The sequence below is a fragment of the Nerophis ophidion genome, linkage group LG08 (assembly GCF_033978795.1).
Source record: "Nerophis ophidion isolate RoL-2023_Sa linkage group LG08, RoL_Noph_v1.0, whole genome shotgun sequence".
NCBI lineage: Eukaryota > Metazoa > Chordata > Actinopteri > Syngnathiformes > Syngnathidae > Nerophis > Nerophis ophidion.
Window position 1 is genome coordinate 33,897,472 of NC_084618.1, and position 19,930 is coordinate 33,917,401.

At 41.1% G+C, this 19,930-nt stretch overlaps 2 protein-coding genes and 1 long non-coding RNA gene across 6 annotated transcripts in view; 2 read left to right on the top strand and 1 right to left on the bottom strand.

The window, feature by feature from the left end:
• The window catches only part of lg08h6orf136 (linkage group 08 C6orf136 homolog), a 32,678-nt gene extending 19,376 nt beyond the window's left edge, over positions 1-13,302 (bottom strand). The window contains exons 1-5 of one of the 4 annotated variants that reach the window (XM_061908345.1): positions 13,141-13,299; positions 12,421-12,500; positions 11,900-11,957; positions 10,517-10,716; positions 7,922-8,107 (exon numbers count right to left, since the gene is read on the bottom strand). In XM_061908345.1, the coding sequence (XP_061764329.1) occupies positions 7,922-8,002 (81 nt within the window). In that variant the 5' untranslated portion in view covers positions 8,003-8,107; positions 10,517-10,716; positions 11,900-11,957; positions 12,421-12,500; positions 13,141-13,299. Of the gene's footprint in view, positions 1-7,921; positions 8,108-10,516; positions 10,717-11,899; positions 11,958-12,420; positions 12,501-13,140 lie in introns of all 4 variants that reach the window. The other 3 variants (XM_061908346.1, XM_061908343.1, XM_061908344.1) reach the window with 3 other exon arrangements.
• Positions 12,725-19,930, top strand: part of abcf1 (ATP-binding cassette, sub-family F (GCN20), member 1) — a 63,240-nt gene continuing 56,034 nt past the window's right edge. Inside the window, exons 1-3 of the mRNA XM_061908339.1 lie at positions 12,725-12,902; positions 16,422-16,468; positions 16,556-16,627. Coding sequence (XP_061764323.1) covers positions 12,836-12,902; positions 16,422-16,468; positions 16,556-16,627 — 186 coding nt within the window. The 5' untranslated portion in view covers positions 12,725-12,835. The remainder of the gene's footprint in view (positions 12,903-16,421; positions 16,469-16,555; positions 16,628-19,930) is intronic.
• On the top strand, positions 17,779-18,284 carry LOC133557666 (uncharacterized). Its single transcript, XR_009807818.1, has 3 exons — positions 17,779-17,957; positions 18,061-18,110; positions 18,218-18,284. It is a non-coding gene; the product is annotated as an uncharacterized LOC133557666 (long non-coding RNA).

Here is a 19,930-nt window from a genome sequence, read left to right on the forward strand (position 1 = left end):
CATCAAGATCCAGGGCCGGGAGGTGGCAGTGGTGGGGCAACATAAGTACCTGGGAGTTCATTTGAACAGCAGATTAGACTGGAAGTACAACTGCAATGCTGTTTACAAGGAGGGAATGAGCAGACTCTTTTTCCTGAGGAAGCTTAGGTCCTTTAATGTGTGCAGCAAGCTGTTGGAGATCTTCTATCAGTCTGTTGTGGCCAGTGCCCTTCACTTCGCTGTGATTTGTTGGGGGAGCAGCACCAGCAAAAGGGACTCAAACCGGATTGATAAACTGATCCGGAAAACTGGCCAAAATATTGGCTCGCAGTTGGAGGGGTTTGTATCAGTGAGGGACAGGAGGACACTGGACAAACTGCTGGCCATCATGGACAATCCTTCCCACCCACTCCACCAGACAATTGAGGGACATCGGAGTTCATACTCCAACAGGCTCCTTCAGCTTCCTTCCCGCACTGTGCGATTCAAGAACTCCTTCATTCTACACTCCATCCAGCTGTATAATCACTCCCCATACAGCAACAGATAATATCCGCCTATTACCTGACACCTTCTATGTCAGCTACTTTTCTTTGTTGTTAATGTCTATATTCTATTTTCTGCTGGACTCACTCTTTTTTTTATGCTGGGGCTGACACATATACTGTGATAGTGTACATAGCATTTGGTATATATTGTATATATGTTATGGACATATTATATCCGTATATATTATATACTGTACACATGATAAGTATATATTGTATATATTCGCAGATATGTTATATTTTACATTGCTATACCTAGTCTATTTATACCTGCATTGTCCTTTCCATCCTTACACTTTCCATCATTGTAACTAAGCTACTGTGTTGAACAATTTCCCTTGTGGATCATTAAAGTTTGTCTAAGTCTAAGGTGGATATGGGTAGTTTTAGTGCCTATTTCGTTCTCAGTATGCTGATACGCTGAGGACTAACATTAGCAAGGCTAATTGCCGTTTCTGGTACTGTAGGTGCATCAGGCACATATGGGGTGGTATTTGCTTGGCACAATACAAGACCTCTATGATGAAAACGAACAAAGGACTCAGATTTCCCTCACCCAGACACGGGTCTCCAGGGCCCCCCTCTGGAGCCAGGCACGGAGGTGGGGCACGATGGCGAGTGTCTGGTGCCTGAAGAGGCAACGTGGGTCCCCCCTCCAATGGGCTCACTACCCATAGCTGGGGCCATAGAGGTCGGGTGTGATGTGAGCTGGGCGGCAGCCGAAGACAGGGCACTTGGCGGTCCGATCCTCGGCTACAGAAGCTAGCTCTTGTGACGTGGAACGTCACCTCACTGGGGAAAAAGGAGCCTGAGCTAGTGCGCGAAGTAGAGAAATTCCTGCCGGATGTAGTCGGACTCACTTTGACGCACAGCAAGGGCCCTGGAACCACTTCTCTTGAGAGGGGCTGGACTCTCTTCCACTCTAGCGTTGCCGGTATTGAAAGGCGACGGGCTGGGGTGGCAATTCTCGTTGCCCCCTGGCTCAAAGCCTGCACGTTGGAGTTCAACCCAGTGGACGAAAGGGTAGCCTCCCTCCGCCTTCGGGCGGGGGGGATGGGTTCTGACTGTTGTTTGTAAGCGTAAGCACACACCAAACAACAGTTCAGAGTACCCACCCTTTTTGGGTACACTCAAGGGAGTACTGGAGAGTGCTCCCTCGGGTGATTCCCTTGCTCTAATGGGGGACTTCAACGCTCATGTTGGCAGCGAAACAGTGAAACCTGGAGAGGCGTGATTGGGAACCGATTCTGTTCCAACCCTCACTGGAAATGTATTCGACTTACTGTTGGCAATGCAGACCAAGCTCTGACACTGATCGTACAGGGAGAAGACCGCCACAATAAGAAAGTAGGATACCCCATACTGTCTGAGCACTCCCCACAGGAATTCCCGAGGTCGAATGCCTTCTCCAAGTCCACAAAGCACATGTAGACTGGTTGGGCGAACTCCCATGCACCCTCAACAACCCTGCCGAGAGTATAGAGCTGGTCCACAGTTCCACGACCAGGACGAAAACCACACTGTTCCTCCTGAATCCGAGGTTCGACTATCCGGCGTAACCTCCTCTCCAGTACACCTGAATAAACCTTACAGGGAAGACTGAACACGAGTGGTGTTTTGTTATTGGACTTTTGTGCTCGTGACAGTTTGTCCATAACAAATACCATGTTCAAACATAAGGGTGTCCATATGTGTACTTGGCGCCAGTACACCCTAGGCCGCAGTTCCATGATCGACTTTGTAGTTGTGTCATCGGATTTGTGGCCTCATGTTTTGGACACTCGGGTGAAGAGAGAGGCGGAACTTTCTACCGATCACCACCTGGTGGTGAGTTGGCAGCGATGGTGGGGGAGGATGCCGCACAGACCTGGCAGGCCCAAACGCATTGTAAGGGTCTGCTGGGAACGTCTGGCAGACTCTCCTGTCAGAGAGAGTTTCAATTCCCACCTCCGGAAGAACTGTGAACATGTCACGAGGGAGGTGCGGGACATTAGGTCCGAGTGGACCATGTTCCACACCTCTATTGTCGAGGCGGCCGATTGGAGCTGTGGCCGCAAGGTAGTTGGTGCCTGTCGGGGCGGTAATCCTAGAACCCGTTGGTGGACATCAGCGGTGAGGGATGCCGTCAAGCTGAAGAAGGAGTCCTATCGTGTTCTTTTGGCTCACAGAACTCCGGAGGCAGCGGACAGGTACCGACGGGCCAAGCGGTGTGCTGCTTCAGCGGTCGCGGAGGCAAAAACTTGAACATGGGAGGACTTCGGGGAAGCCATGGAAAACGACTTCCGGCCGGCTTCGAAGCGATTCTGGACCACCATCCGCCGCCTTAGGAAGGGGAAGCAGTACACTGTCAACACGGTGTATGGTGGGAATGGTGATCTGCTGACCTCAACTGCGGATGTTGTAGATAGGTGGAAGGAATACTTCGAAGACATCCTTAATCTCACCAACACGTCTTCCTATGAGGAAGCAGTGGCTGGGGAATCTGTGGTGGGCTCCCCTATTTCTGGGGCTGAGGTTGCCGAGGTAGTTAAAAAGCTTTTTTTTTATAATTATTATTTTTCAATATTTCAAGATGGCGGCGCCCGGACGGGCTGCGACATCGAGGGGCTCTTGCTAAAGATGGAACATTTGGCAGAAATACCGGACAATTCTACAAACTTTATGGCTGGCTCACATCGTGGTCACTCCGTGATCACGTACGACCGCCAGACACTTCTGGATGTGGACTGGTAGACGTGTGCGTGCTTGACGTGCTAGCTAGCATGGGAATAATTCGGCGGCTACATCCAGCGGCCTGTGAAGCAGGGGAGTATAGTAGCAGCGGGGGCCGTCTACGGAGCAGACGCCAGCGGTGTGATCGGAAACGTGGATGCCGAGCGGGGCTAAAAAAAAAGCAGAAGGCTAATCCCCACAGAACACCACTTCCCTCCATCCTGAAGGCAGATTTAAATGGAAGATGCGAGACTACTGGTCTGGGTAAGGAGTCAGTTAAATTAGAACAAGTTTTTTCTGCTTTGACTGTTTCAGAGTTGGACATGTGTTCTACCGAGGTGGCTAACCATGATGCGTGCAGTTTATCAAAGCAACAATCAAACAATCGGAAAATTCCCGTCGTATCAATTCCTAGATATGGTCGTAATTATACTAAATGCACTGGGCATAATAAACACAACATTATTAATATTGCTACTACGGATCATTTGATCAAAAATTCCCTAAAACAGCCCACTACCTATAATATAGTTTTTTTAAACATAAGATCATTGTCTCCCAAAACGTTAGTTAATGATATCATCAGAGACAACAATCTTAACGTCATCGGTCTCAGTGAAACCTGGCTTAAACCAAACGATTTTTTTGCGCTAAATGAGGCATGTCCTCCTAACTTTACACATGCGCATATTGCCCGTCCGCTTAAAAGGGGTGGGGGGGTCGCACTAATATACAACGAAAACTTTAACCTTAATGCTAACATAAATAATAAATATAAATCGTTTGAGGTGCTTACTATGAGGGTTGTCACACCGCTGCCTCTACACCTGGCTGTTATCTACCGCCCCCCAGGGCCCTATTCAGACTTTATCAATGAATTCTCAGAGTTCGTTGCTGATCTAGTGACACACGCCGATAATATAATCATAATGGGGGACTTTAATATCCATATGAATACCCCATCGGACCCACCGTGCGTAGCGCTCCAGACCATAATTGATAGCTGTGGTCTCACACAAATAATTAACGAACCCACGCATCGCAACGGTAATACGATAGACCTAGTGCTTGTCACGGGTATCACCGTTTCCAAAGTTACGATACTCCCGTATACTAAAGTATTGTCCGATCATTACTTTATAAAATTCCAGGTTCAGACGCATGTTCGTCAAGCTAATAATAATAACTGCTATAGCAGCCGCAACATTAATACGGCCACAACGACAACTCTTGCTGACCTACTGCCCTCGGTAATGGCACCATTCCCAAAATATGTGGGCTCTATTGATAACCTCACTAACAACTTTAACGACGCCCTGCGCGAAACCATTGATAACATAGCACCGCTAAAGTTAAAAAAGGCTCCAAAAAAGCGCACCCCGTGGTTTACAGAAGAAACTATAGCTCAGAAATTATTATGTAGAAAGCTGGAATGCAAATGGCGCACGACTAAACTTGAGGTGCACCATCAAGCATGGAGTGATAGTTTGATAACTTATAAACGCATGCTTACCTTAGCTAAAGCTAAATATTACTCAAATCTCATCCACCGTAATAAAAACGATCCTAAATTTTTGTTTAGTACGGTAGCATCGCTAACCCAACAAGGGACCCCTTCCAGAAGCTCCACCCACTCAGCTGATGACTTTATGCAATTCTTTAGTAAGAAAATTGAAGTCATTAGAAAGGAGATTAAAGACAATGCGTCCCAGCTACAACGGGGTACTATTAACACTGATACGATTGTATATACGGCGGATACTGCCCTCCAAAATAGTTTCTCTCGTTTTGAGGAAATAACATTAGAGGAATTGTTACAACGTGTAAATGGAATAAAACAAACAACATGTTTACTTGACCCACTTCCTGGGAAACTGATCAAGGAGCTCTTTGTATTATTAGGTCCATCAGTGCTAAATATGATAAACTTATCACTTTCCTCGGGCACTGTTCCCCTAGCATTCAAAAAAGCGGTTATTCATCCTCTTCTTAAAAGACCTAACCTCGATCCTGACCTCATGGTAAACTACCGACCGGTGTCTCACCTTCCCTTTATTTCAAAAATCCTCGAAAAAATTGTTGCGCAGCAGTTAAATGAAAACTTAGCGTCTAACAATCTATGTGAAACCTTTCAATCCGGTTTCAGGGCAAATCACTCCACGGAGACAGCCCTCGCAAAAATGACTAATGATCTATTGCTAACGATGGATTATGATGCGTCATCTATGTTGCTGCTCCTCGATCTTAGCGCTGCTTTCGATACTGTCGATCATAATATTTTATTAGAACGTATCAAAACACGAATTGGTATGTCAGACTTAGCCCTGTTAAGGTAACGTGTGGAGTTCCCCAGGGTTCGGTCCTTGGCCCTGCACTCTTCAGCATCTACATGCTGCCGCTAGGTGACATCATACGCAAATACGGTGTTAGCTTTCACTGTTATGCTGATGACACCCAACTCTACATGCCCCTAAAGCTGACCCACACGCCGGATTGTAGTCAGCTGGAGGCGTGTCTTAATGAAATTAAACAATAGATGTCCGCTAACTTTTTGCAACTCAACGCCAAAAAAACGGAAATGCTGATTATCGGTCCTGCTAGACACCGAACTCTATTTAATAATACAACTCTAACATTTGACAACCAAACAATTAAACAAGGCGACACGGTAAAGAATCTGGGTATTATCTTCGACCCAACTCTCTCCTTTGAGGCACACATTAAAAGCGTTAATAAAACGGCCTTCTTTCGTCTCCGTAATATCGCTAAAATCCGCTCCATTCTGTCCACTAAAGACGCTGAGATCATTATCCATGCGTTTGTTACGTCTCGTCTCGACTACTGTAACGTATTATTTTCGGGTCTCCCCATGTCTAGCATTAAAAGATTACAGTTGGTACAAAATGCGGCTGCTAGACTTTTGACAAGAACAAGAAAGTTTGATCACATTACGCCTGTACTGGCTCACCTGCACTGGCTTCCTGTGCACTTAAGATGTGACTTTAAGGTTTTACTACTTACGTATAAAACACTACACGGTCTAGCTCCATCCTATCTTGCCGATTGTATTGTACCATATGTCCCGGCAAGAAATCTGCGTTCAAAGGACTCCGGCTTATTAGTGATTCCCAAAGCCCAAAAAAAGTCTGCGGGCTATAGAGCGTTTTCCGTTCGGGCTCCAGTACTCTGGAATGCCCTCCCGGTAACAGTTCGAGATGCCACCTCAGTAGAAGCATTTAAGTCTCACCTTAAAACTCATTTGTATACTCTGGCCTTTAAATAGACTCCCTTTTTAGACCAGTTGATCTGCCGTTTCTTTTCTTTTTCTTCTATGTCCCACTCTCCCTCTTGGAGGGGGTCCGGTCCGATCCGGTGGCCATGTACTGCTTGCCTGTGTATCGGCTGGGGACATCTCTGCGCTGCTGATCCGCCTCCGCTTGGGATGGTTTCCTGCTGGCTCCGCTGTGAACGGGACTCTCGCTGCTGTGTTGGATCCGCTTTGGACTGGACTCTCGCGACTGTGTTGGATCCATTATGGATTGAACTTTCACAGTATCATGTTAGACCCGCTCGACATCCATTGCTTTCCTCCTCTCCAAGGTTCTCATAGTCATCATTGTCACCGACGTCCCACTGGGTCATTATTGTCACCGATGTCCCACTGGGTATGAGTTTTCCTTGCCGAGGATGTCGTAGTGGTTTGTGCAGCCCTTTGAGACACTAGTGATTTAGGGCTATATAAGTAAACATTGATTGATTGATTGATTGATATATATTTTTTTTAATTTGTGGCGGCCGTAATTCTTTCGTGGCAGGCCGCCACAAATAAATGAATGTGTGGGAAACCCTGTCACAGGAAAATACCGCCTCTCATGTTATGGCAGAAAACAGCATCATATCCGCTCAACCCTGACGCAGAACTTAAAACATCAATGCAGCATCGAAAGGGACGACATAGTGACAATTAGGGCTGGGCGATATACACGATGTATCACGGGTTTGTCTCTGTGCGATACAGAAAATAACTATATTGTGATATTCAAGTATATGTTCTCACGCAGTTGCGTCTCTCCCTCTTTCTTGTCTCTCCTTTTCACAGAGACTTAAAACAAGCGCACCTTCTTACATACGTTTGCAACGTCACACGCCCTCCCCGAGCAGAGAGGTAGCAGCATGGGTAATGTTAGCTGTGATGTTAGCGAAGCCGCGCGAGTGGTAATATGAGAGAAACAAGGTGCAAATTTGGTAACAAATTAAGGAAGAATTAATTCCCAAGAAAAACATCAGTGTGGTTCGGCTTCAAGCGGGAAGATGTCGTCTAGACAACTTTGATTTGTCAAGTAATAATAACTGTTTAATAAATACAGTTTTGGTCAATTGACTTAGTTGTGATTTCCTTCTCTGCATGAAAGTTTAAAATGAGTATATGTTAATGCAGTATGAAGAAGAATGTTTTAATGTTGACACATAGAATCATCAAACTGCTGTGATTATATGTATCAAGTGTTAATTCAAGGCTAAGGCAAAATATCGAGATATATATATGGTGTATCGCGATATGGCCTAAAAATATCGAGATATTAAAAAAAGGTCATGTCGCCCAGCCCTAGTGACAATACAGAAGTGTGAACAGTTTTTCAGACTCCAAGGCATACTGAAGTGAAGCAAGCATATTACCTTACCTGACTTACAATCGGTTGCCTTCTGCCGTGGATGCGGACAAAACCCACCCAGAAGGCAACACTTCCTCTGCTTACAGCCATCAACTACAGGGGCCGGCGCAACCCCAGTCAATAGCTGACCATTGCCCTCACCAAGCAACTCATGCAGATGAGCCCTTTTCTCAAAGATTCTGGACCGCAAAGAACCTGAAACAATATATAATATACAGCTGTAAATAGTGTAAATGATAATGAGCGTTTACTGCCTGGCCTTGTTGGAAGGGCAGGTTGAAGAGACATAAAGACATAATTGCCAAAATTGCATAACTAGCTATGATACTAACAAAAACAAACATGTAAAAGCAAAACAACTTTCTGTGTCACAAAAAAACTAATCTAATACAATTTTTTTTCTTATGTCAAACAACACGAGTGGTGAAATAATTAAGTGCTCATTTTACCCGCTGCTCGTTGAAATGTGCAAAACATGCTTTCATTTTGGCGTCTCCAAATTTGCTGCTAATGGGGATGTAGCAATATGAAATTGTCACACTGTTATCATTATAATCATTGTTGATGAATGTGCTGAAAAAGTAGACTACAGTACTTAGTGTACACACTTAAATATTTTAACCAAGCTTTATTAAAAAAAAAAAAAAAAACACATTTACCACTTTGTTCAATGGCACAATTAAATAGATCAGTTGAGGTACGACATTTGTAATGGGAAAAGATGTTATGTAACTTGGCATTGTTTTCATGTTAGCAATTTAGCTGGCTGGCGATTAATTAGCACGAGTTGCCAGCTCTGGATGTAACTTGAGATGGACCGATTATCGGCGACGATATTTGGCATTTTGATGTATATCTTATTAGTCTCTTTTTATTGGTATCTGCATTTTTTTAATTACAACTACAAAAGCAGATAAAAAATATACATATATGATACCAGTATTTAGTTTTTGAAAAAATGTATAATTAGTGAAGTAGATAGTAATAACCACTGCTCAAACACCTGCACTGTAACGCATCAGCCAATAAACTGTGCTGGATTTGCTTTAACCTGAGCAGAAAGTATATCCTTATAGACTTCATCAATAAACACGAGTGACCCAGTGCCATTGAAAGACATGCATGGCCAAGTCATCACACTGCCTTCACCATGTTTTACAGAAGATGTGGTGCGCTTTGAATCTTCAGTTGTTCCAACCCTTCTCCAAGCTTTCTTCTTCCTCTCATTCTGGTACAGGTTGATCTCAGTCTTATCTGCTAAATTAAAACGGTTCCAGAACTGGGCTGGCTTCTTCAAGTGTTTTTCTGGAAAGTCAATTCTGGCCTTTCCATTTTGTATACATGTGTACGAGACAGGGGATAAGTGACAAGCATGAACGCCAAATTCCTCAGACTAATGAGTAATATTTATTCAACGTGATGAGTGATTGTAAAGAATACAGACACAAAAAAAATATGTTATGTTAAAAGACTAATGGTAACAATGTAAGCCAGCTGGTGGTGGTCTTGTAATATATTTGTTTGAAAAATGTGACTAAGCAAACAGCTGACCCCTTTAAAATGATGTTATTTCTTTCTAGTTCTTATATTCGTACTTTTCTAAAAACATTGTATTGAATTCCTTTGATGTTGGTATAAGTTCATTATTGCAGATTTATTAATTTATGTTGAAAATTTAACTTTAATTAACCAAAACTGTCACGGTTTGTAATTTCATTACAACACGTCTCCTAAAAGTTAAAACTCCACCGACATGAACAAGCATAACATCAAGAAGTGGAAACATGGGTTTATTTAAAAGTTGTATCGTTAGTAGTTTAAATTAAATCTGCGGTGCATGGCTAGTTGTTTTTGGTAGCAGCTATGCTAACATGTCGCGAGAGCGGCGATACAGTGTATACGTAATCACGTTTGTGCTGCTACCAGGGTTGAATTGGTGACAACAAAGTTTATTTTCCCCGAATCTTACTCTACTTAATCCAGTTTGTATGGATTTATTTTAAAAGCAAAATGAGAATGAAATTGTTGAAATCTAAATTTTTATTATTACTAACCAAATGCAGCTGAGATAGGCTCCAGCACACTCGCGGCCCCGAAAGGGACAAGCGGTAGAAAATGGATGGATGGATGGATAGTCCCACAACCTATTTTTAGTCGCAAATGCGAGTAAACTGCACTGCACAGCCCAGGAATCGGCCGATCTCAAAATTTAACTATATTAAAATGTTATATGGGTAATGATGCTAATGATACTTGAAGAGGAACTTTACTTTTTGTGGAATTTTGCCTATCGTTCACAATCATTATGAGAAACATGACGGAAGGATTTTTTTTTATGCACTCAAAATATTAAATACATTCGATCCAAAAAACATTCAAACACCTCCATTGAGGTTTTATATAAATGATGGAAGTGTGTATGTAATGTAGTAACGGGCACATTTATAATGACATTTTTAATACTTGCTTATTTTGATAATTTTAAGCTTATGCAACACATTAATTTAAAAAACGCATTACGTTTACTTTTTTTTCTCTCTTCATTACTGATTTCTGGCCATTGTAGACTTCATGAAAGCCAACAAATAATAAAACATCACTTACTGTACAATGTCTGCTGTCATTGGGGTGCTGACTGCTCGGATGTTCACATATTCCCATTTAGATGAAAAATGTCTCATAATCCTCGCAAAAAAACAGGCTTTTTGTGTCGTCCTCGCCAGTTCCAGATTCCCAACTTTTAGGATTTAATCCTTAGCCATCTACTGTCCAGGTGAGATGCATGATTTATGATCTACAATAAACTTACAGGGAGCAAGGAAGCGAGTAAACAGCAGACCACTCGATGATGTAAACATAGAAGTGATCACGGCGCCACTATCAATAATTTGTCTGTGTTGGCGCTTATAATAACAATATTTAAGTCACTCAATGTATTGAGTGACTTGAATTGAGTCTTGTTGGCGCTTTTGGAATGGTTATCGGATTTTACGGGTGGAATAGTGAAGCTGCCATTGGCTTAGCTGTAAGATGACTTTTATTTACATTTATTTAATATGTTGAATGCATTAAAAAAAAATCAATTTGATGTCATAATGATTGTGAACGATAGGCAAAATTCCCCCCAAAAGTGCGGTTCCCCTTTAAGATACTTAAAAACGCAGTTTATTTGGAGCAACAGATGATTGATTATTATCAACATAGCGGAGCGGCTGTACACTGTCTTTTCACAATTAGCTTATAGCGACTATATCAGCCAGACAGGATCGATGTTTGTGATCGGCATTACATCGGCAATGACGATTGCATGTTTTCATGAAAATCGTCCGGTACCGATTGGTGGCCGATTAATTGGCACATCCCTAGTTGTTTATCATTTTCACTTGAAAGAGCGCTCTGTCTCCACATACAAATAGGTAATTTATTCAAAGTACACCTAACATAATTGTATAGTCTGTTAAGAGTTTTTGTGTTGGTGAAGGACGAGCATGCCAGCTAAAAATAGCTGCACTAAAATATATCTCAGGGAAAGCTTTGATTTTTCTCAGATTTGTATACTCCGCTGAGGATTTCAAAGACTATGAGAAGCACATGACATGCAGCCGACCACAAGTTTACAATAAGAAACTGTAGGCAGCGGAGATTGAATTAAGCAGTCACTCCGTGCTGAGCAAGGAGCTTCTCATCAAGTACAGAATTGGGGAGAACTACAAAAATGGTGCTTGTCTTTTGCTGACTGAAAACTGCGAGAACAGCAGTAATGTTTATTACCATTACACTACAATCATTTAGGCATACCAAAAATATTTTGCTGTAGTTTACTGTCTTTACATACTATATTTTCAGGTGGTTACTTTTGATAGCTTGTGAAGGGAATGACCTTTGATAATACAATTAAAGTGGCAAACAGGGTTGGTGTATGTAGACGTCAGAACCACAATGATGTATAATACAAATATAACAATGACAATTATCATATTCACTTACAATTCAGTTGCACTTGAGCTGTTATTAGTATGTGAGCGCTTGCCTTTTGGATAAGACACTGAAAGAAAACATGGAAGCAAATGTGAATGTAATTTCCATCGACTTACCTAAAAAAAGCAATATTTGCAGCAATTGCATAAGCGTTAATGTTATTGTTTTACAAAGGAACCCATGCATGTACGTTTGTAATACTATTTTCAAAGTCAAAAAATGCTCACATCAAATGAATTGAAATGGCTTTGTCATTTATAGCTCCATCAACTACAAAAAGTGATTATTAAAATCAGATTGTTTAGTAAATTGCCTCGAAATAATTTGACATTACTTTGCATGCCGGTTAGCCGGCTGTAAGATGCTAGGCTAACTAGCTAAAGCTTGTCCTGGCATATCATTACTGTTGAGTCATGGAACCGCACTAAATTCACTGCACCAGCCTAGTGTGTTTCAGTCAAATGCTGTGCAGTATTCACCAAGACGCCGACACCTAACCCAAGCTAGTATGCGTCATTTTGGTAACTTACACAAGTGTCCGCCAGTCCTGTGTGTCCTTGCTTCGCCAAACACGCCTTTACGCAGCCAAGCGTAATGCTGCCTTCACAGACTGTGGGAACAGTGTGAAAAATGAATGGTATGATCCAAACGTGTCTTCCTGATTATTTGCTCGGATCATTTTTTTAAAATATATTTATCTTTATCTAGTAAAAAAATGAATAGGTGAACATACATATGTTTTAATGTCTAATGTATGTTTCTTACAGTACATTACAGTGCTGTAAGCAGTTGCCCTTCCAACCTACAGATGGCGGCAAAGCGCCAAAAGCCTCTCTCCAAGTTGCCAGAAGAAGAAAACTTGGTCTATCTGTAGCTTCACGCCGTTGGGCCGCATGACGTGTGGTTGTTATCTTTTTAGTTACAATATTTGGATGAACAAGGAAAATGCCCAAGAAAGCTAAAGAAGAAGCAGAGTGGGTGGACGACGAAGTCACTCCGGCTCCAACAGCAGGTAATATCAAACAATAAGATGATAGGTACGGTGGTTAGATGGGCTAGCTAGCCACCGGCGCTAACTCAGGCGAACTCCGTTGAAAAAAACAGCATATAAATGATGACCTCTGCTTATAAAGCTGATATGCCGATCTTATTGTTAACTTACCGATATAATTTTAATCGATAGGCTCTTTTGTGCAATTCGGCTTTACTTTTTAATCAACCTAGCAACAGCATTACAGTCAAATACTCACTTTTAGAATTAAACTATTGACAACTCCCCAAGTTGGAATGGAAAGGTGAAGACGTGCGTTACACACCCGTGGCTAATTTGTGAGTAAATTGGCTATTTAGTGTTATTCTATAGCAGTTGTTTTAAGCAGAACACAATGCATTGTACTAGAACTGTCCTCCAGGTCGCTTGCAATGAATGCAGCAATGCTCACGTCGGTGTGATGTATAAAAATGATGCAATCCTGTGAAAAGCATGTGTAATGATGACAGTTGAGCCTTACTACGATGACCTTACAATCTCTTTCCTTCCTTTTATATGTTCAAGTTAACATTAGCGTGAGTATTCAATTCAGTCTGTGTATTACCTGAAGAGCACTTTTTAAACACCGTATTGCTGCGTTTTGAAAGAAGGTGTGGGTTGTACTGCAAAATGTGGGTATTGTTCGGGTACCAATTACTAGGGCTGGGCGCTATGGACGAAAAAGTATATCTCGATATATTTTTACTTAAACTCGATATTTGATATTTATCTCTATATAATTTCCGGTGAACGTATACATATAAATATATTAATTTTTCAGCGAGATTCACTGAAATTAAAGTGAATGACAACTGTACTGTAAACAGTCAGTGGCACTTTTATTAACCCACTTAGTCAAGATGGGTATTAACAGCACAGAAAAACTGTTCAAGTAGCGCATAATTACATAACATAACTACAATAGAAACATTATTTCTACATAAAATAAATAACATAGCTGTACAAATAATTCAAAATGTATCAAACTCAAATAAAAAACAGGCATGTGATTTTTCCGTCCAAAGTCGGAATTCCGTCTTTTTTAATCTCGGGGGGGAAAAAAGTGTCGACTAATCAACTACGGCGTCCTCCACGGCGTAAGCATCCAACGGTCATGTCCACGGTAAGAGCCGACTTATCGCCACCATTTTCTCACTAAAACCTGCTGGTTGACATGTGGTAGGGAACGCTTGACCAATCTGTTCCATAGTAATGATTCACCGTCAGCATTCGGGAATGTAAACAAGGAAACACTGGCTGTGTTTGTGTTGCTAAAGGCAGCCGCAATACACCGCTTCCCAACTACATCTTTCTTCTTTGACATCTCCATTATTATTTGACCAAATTGCAAAAGATTCAGCAACACAGATGTCTAGAATACTGTGTAATTATGCGATTAAAGCAGACAACTTATAGCCCGGATCGGTACTGGATCAAAATGTCCGCTACAATCCGTGACGTCACGCGCACGCGTCATCATACCTGCGACGTTTTCAACAGGATAATTTGCGCGAAATTTAAAATTGCATTTTAGTAAACTAACTAGCATGTATTGCAATGTTAAGATTTCATCATTAATATATAAACTATCATACTGTGTTTCAGTAGGCCCTTAAACAGCCAAAAACAACATGACCACAAAAAGAAAAGACATCATAGAGTGAGCATTTTCAATACATTCATACTTTGTTGTGCAGTCGCTGTTAAAAGTCAGATTTTAGCGATTATTTTTAATTTTTTTCAGGGTTGATAGTGCCATCTTGTTTTACTTGCTCACATATGCTTCGCTGTAACTCTCTGTGGGGTTGTGCGAGTACTGCATACATGATTAATTCTGTTTTGAATGGTCTCATCAAGCCTATTTGGGTGATGTTAGGTGTGGATATGGCCCGCAGGTCGCGAGTTGAATTAATCTTGCCTAGACTGCCAAAATACCTGTAGTAGTGGGGGGCGTTGTCAGGGTAGGATTATGGGTGTGGTGACCGTGGCGTCATCAATTAGTTTGCATAATTTGCTAAGGTTACATGGTGTTCTTCAAAAAGGCTCAAATAATGTATAGATACATTTACAAACAATTATGTTGTTAATAAGTAACATTGTTCAATGTACTTTTTTGAGATTTTTTAAAGTGTTAAGAGACTTTTAATGACTGTTTCAAATACAAACAACTAGCAACAAATCTTGCATCTTCTACTGGGGTTATAATGGAATGTACTCGTGTTTAGAGACTCTTTACATCTGTTCCTCGATGTCCCTGACAAAAGAGGCAAGCTGCAGTGAGCATGACGTCACACTTGCTTCGTACTATTACTCCAGTTGGACTTTCTCTGCTTAAGGGAGCCCTATGTAATAAATTCTTGACAAGTCGTCATTAAATAAATCAATAAATTATGTTCTTTTCGAATACCTCTATAACTGATAACAGTAGTTTAGCCGGGATATAGTCATTTCAAAATTAGATTTACAACCCCAAAATCTTATTGTTTTTATTTTCTAATTTGACGAATTAGAAACTCCATGAGTGTGTTACATTCAGGTTGCCAGTTACGCACCGCCATCTTCGTCTAGGTACTGCCACTGGTAAACTTACTAAACATGTCAGACCTTAATGAATATAAAAGGCCTTGTTACAATTCTCAACTTATTCATGACGAAGTCAGAAAAACAAGGATTTGTGTCGGGAATGCCTTTGAATGATGGAGATGATTGAAGGCGGAGAAGTTTTTTTGATCTGAAGCCAAACTTGCTAATTTCCTCCTTGATAGGTAAGAATGGTAAAGTAAAAAAGAAGATTTTAAGGCGTGGCTGTAATGAAAATACTATGGCGGCGTGCCACATTCAAATACATTAAGAGTAAACTTTTATCCGTGTTAAACCTTTGCTTTCTGTTATAGTTGACTCATAAAAATAATGTAATATTTCAGAACAGACTGGTCTTTATTGGAATTGCAATGATATTGAATAGTAATAATTTAGCATTACCATATTTCCTTGAATTGCCATATAATATGCGCCTGCCTTGAGTTACCGACGGATCAAACTCGCTTCGCAAAATAATTAGCGCATGCTTACTCTTACCGCCTGGTCAAACTTGTGACGTCACGAGTGACACTTCCCCTGGCATCATTTTCAAAATGAAGGAGGCTGATTTCAATGCCGGTAATTTGCAAACCCATAAAGGGAATAAGATTAAGAGGTATTCAGTAAGATTTAAAGTCAAAGCTTACATCACACTCAAATTTGTACTGCATGCCTTTGGTAAGTGCCGGACTGAGAAAAGGTTTTAAAATAATTAGCGCATTCTTACTTTTATCGCATGCCTTTGGTAAGCGCAGGAGTGAGAAGAGGTTTTGAATCCATTAGCTCCCCGGCGGCAATTCAAGGAAATATGGTAATTATGAATCAGTTTTGGAATTTGTCAAGGGCCAAATAGAATGAACACCCCTGACACTTGGGTTTCCCATCGTCTGTTGTGCCACCATTTTTCTTTTGTATTTACAGAAAAAACTGTGAAAAAGGGGAAAAAAGATAAAAAAGGCAAAAAGAGCGTGAGTACATGTAAAAAAATATATATATATTTTTTTGGTTTATGTTAAACTTGATTTTTTGATTTGCTCTGTAATGTTTTCCACCAGTTTTTTGAGGAACTGCAGACCGACATCAAACTTGAGGAGGTCGATGAGGTGACCGTGTCAGATCCTAAACAGGTACTTTATCAGCAATAGGCCAGTAATGATAATGCAATTATTTGGTATACAATTTATCCTTCCACTTTAGAAGTGAAATGATTCCCTGAGTAATTACATAAACTAGATTAAAAAAGATTATCGAGTTTTGTATCCGCTTCCATGAATCGTTTATTTAATGGTATAGCTAAAAACACAATACTACTTTTAGCCAACGACCAAAGATTAATTAGCCGTGCTAGTTAAAACTGTCAATATTATTGCTAATAGCACAAGTGTTTGAGACATACTGTGGCTTTACTGATGTTTGCTAAATTCATAGAGTGCTTGGTGTCAGTGATAGCAATGTATTGTTGGGACAACGTGGCTCGGGTAATAGAGCAGCCGTGCCATTAACTTGAGGATTGCAGGTTCGTTCCCAGCTTCCCCCATCCTAATCACGTGCGTTGTGTCCTTGGGCAAGAGACACTTCACCCGTGGTTAGAGCCTTGCATGTGAGCTCCTGCCATCAGTGCGTAAATGTGGAAATAGTGTCATAGTGCTTTGAAGGTAGACAAGGGCTATACAAGTATAGTCCATTTACCATTTATGTTTTGTTGAAAATACAGCCATGGTAATGTGAAATGTGTTTTCAAAAAGAATGGTTATTAGCCCTGATCGTTAATTGGCGAGCATACGCTACTTCCGGTAATTTCACGATAAAATTATATTAAAAATAACGTTTTAATCCTCTTGTTATTTGTTTCAATATTTTAAATATCTTTATATACACATTAACATTGATCAAACACTTTGGTGACCAGATAAATGGAAGCACAAGATGTTTTTCAATCAGCAACACACAGGAGCAATTGGGACACGATGCAATTTGCCTGTCCCTCCAACAAGGAGGACCCACCTTAATCACTGCTGTGCCAATCATAAGACTCTGTCAGGTTCCCTGTGCTTGGTTGAAAGCCAATTTTCATCTAGCAGTTAGTTAAAGTTTGTGTTTGAATTGTAAAAATGCACAATATTATAACCCGAAAAAAAAACACAACAAAAAGAGTTAACCTATCCTGTTTACGCAATAACTACGACAGCAACCGTACGTAATAATGTCTTTGCTACAATTCCTGCATCAGGACAATCGCTCACTCCCGCTTAACAACGTCAGTTCCGCTCCACAAGCACGTCATTCGCACATGCGCAGTCAGGAATGTAGCATGTAACAAACTGCCCTTTTCTCTTTAAAGAAAAACAGTGCAAAGAAAATGTATTTTGTCTCCTTAACCCAGGGGACCCCAAATTACAGCCGACGGGCCAGATACGGCACGCCAGCGTCCAAAATCCGGCCTGCGGGTAGTACCAAGTAAAAAAAGATTTTTTTAATTTATTTTTTTTTTATTGTTTTTTTTTTTAATCTGTTCTTTTTCGCCCAATCATCAATCCATTTTCTACCGCTTGTTACTCAGTCTCTTAGGCAGATACAGCACGCCAACGTCCAAAATCGGGCCCCTAAAAAGTAAATAAAAATTGTATTTATCTATTTTTTGATGATCATTATTTTAATCTGTCCTTTTTCGCCCATCCTACAATCCATTTTCTGCCGCTTGTTACTGGGTCTCATAGGAAGATACGGCACGCCAGCGTCCAAAATCCGGACCGCGGGTAGTCCTGCCTGACTAAAAAAAAAAAAATCTGGTATTTATACATTTTTTTAATCCGTCCTTTTTCACCCACCACACAATCCATTCTATACTGCTTGTTTCTGGGTCCCCTAGATGCTCAAGCAAATCCATCCATCCATCCATTTTCTACCGCTTATTCCCTCTCGGGGTCGCGGGGGGTGCTGGCGCCTATCTCAGCTACATTCGGGCAAATCATTTTGTCTAAAAATGCATTTTCCCAGCGGTAACGGGACGTCATCACGCTTGCGCCACAAAGGCGGCAAATGCGCGATCTTTCAGTCAATTAGTGCACAGGGGCAAAAATGGCAAAATCGTTGGGGAAACATAAATTAGACTCCAAGTATAGAGTTTTTAAACATCAGCGGACATATGACTTTTGTTCAGTTTAAGGAAAAGAAAGTTTAGATTGTATGTATTATTTATATATATATATATATATATATATATATATATATATATATATATATATATATATATATATATATATATATATATATATACAAACCCCGTTTTCATATGAGTTGGGAAATTGTGTTAGATGTAAATATAAACAGAATACAATGATTTGCAAATCCTTTTCAACCCATATTCAGTTGAATGCACTACAAAGACAAGATATTGATGTTCAAACTCATAAACTTTTTTTTTTTTGCAAATGTGTGAATGTGAGTGTGAATGTTGTGTGTCTATCTGTGTTGGCCCTGCGATGAGGTGGCGACTTGTCCAGGGTGTACCCCGCCTTCCGCCCGATTGTAGCTGAGATAGCCGCCAGCGCCCCCCGCAACCCCCAAAGGGAATAAGCGGTAGAAAATGGATGGATGGATGGAATAATTTACTTAGAATTTCATGGCTGCAACATGTTCCAAAGTAGTTGGGAAAGGGCATGTTCACCACTGTGTTACATCACCTTTTCTTTTAACAACACTCAAACGCTTGGGAACTGAGGAAACTAATTGTTGAAGCTTTGAAAGTGAAATTCTTTCCCATTCTGGTTTTATGTAGAGCTTTAGTCGTTCAACAGTCCGGGGTCTCCGCTGACGTATTTTACGCTTCATAATGCGCCACACATTTTCGATGGGAGACAGGTCTGGAAATGCAGGCGGGCCGGGAAAGTACCCACACTCTTTTACTACGAAACCATGCTGTTGTAACATGTGGCTTGCCTTTGTCTTGCTGAAATAAGGAGTGGCGTTCATCATAACGTTGCTTGGATGACAACATATGTTGCTCCAAAACCTGTATAGACCATTCAGCATTATGGTGCCTTCACAGATGTGTAAATTACCCATGGCACTTATACACCCCCATACCATCACAGATGCTGGCTTTTGAACTTTGCGCCTCTAACAATCCAAATGGTTATTTTCCTCTTTGTTCTGGAGGACACCACGTCCTGTTTTTCGAAATATAATTTGAAATGTGGACTCGTCAGACCACAGAACACCTTTCCACTTTGCATCAGTCCATCTTAGGTGAGCAAGGCTGGCGGCGTTCCTTGGTGTTGTTGATAAATGGGTTTTGCTTTGGATAGCAGAGTTTTAACTTGCACTTACAGATGTAGCGACCAACTGTATCTACTGACAGTAGTTTTATGAAGTGTTCCTGAGCTCATGTGGTGATATCCTTTACACATCGATGTCTGTTTTTGATGCTG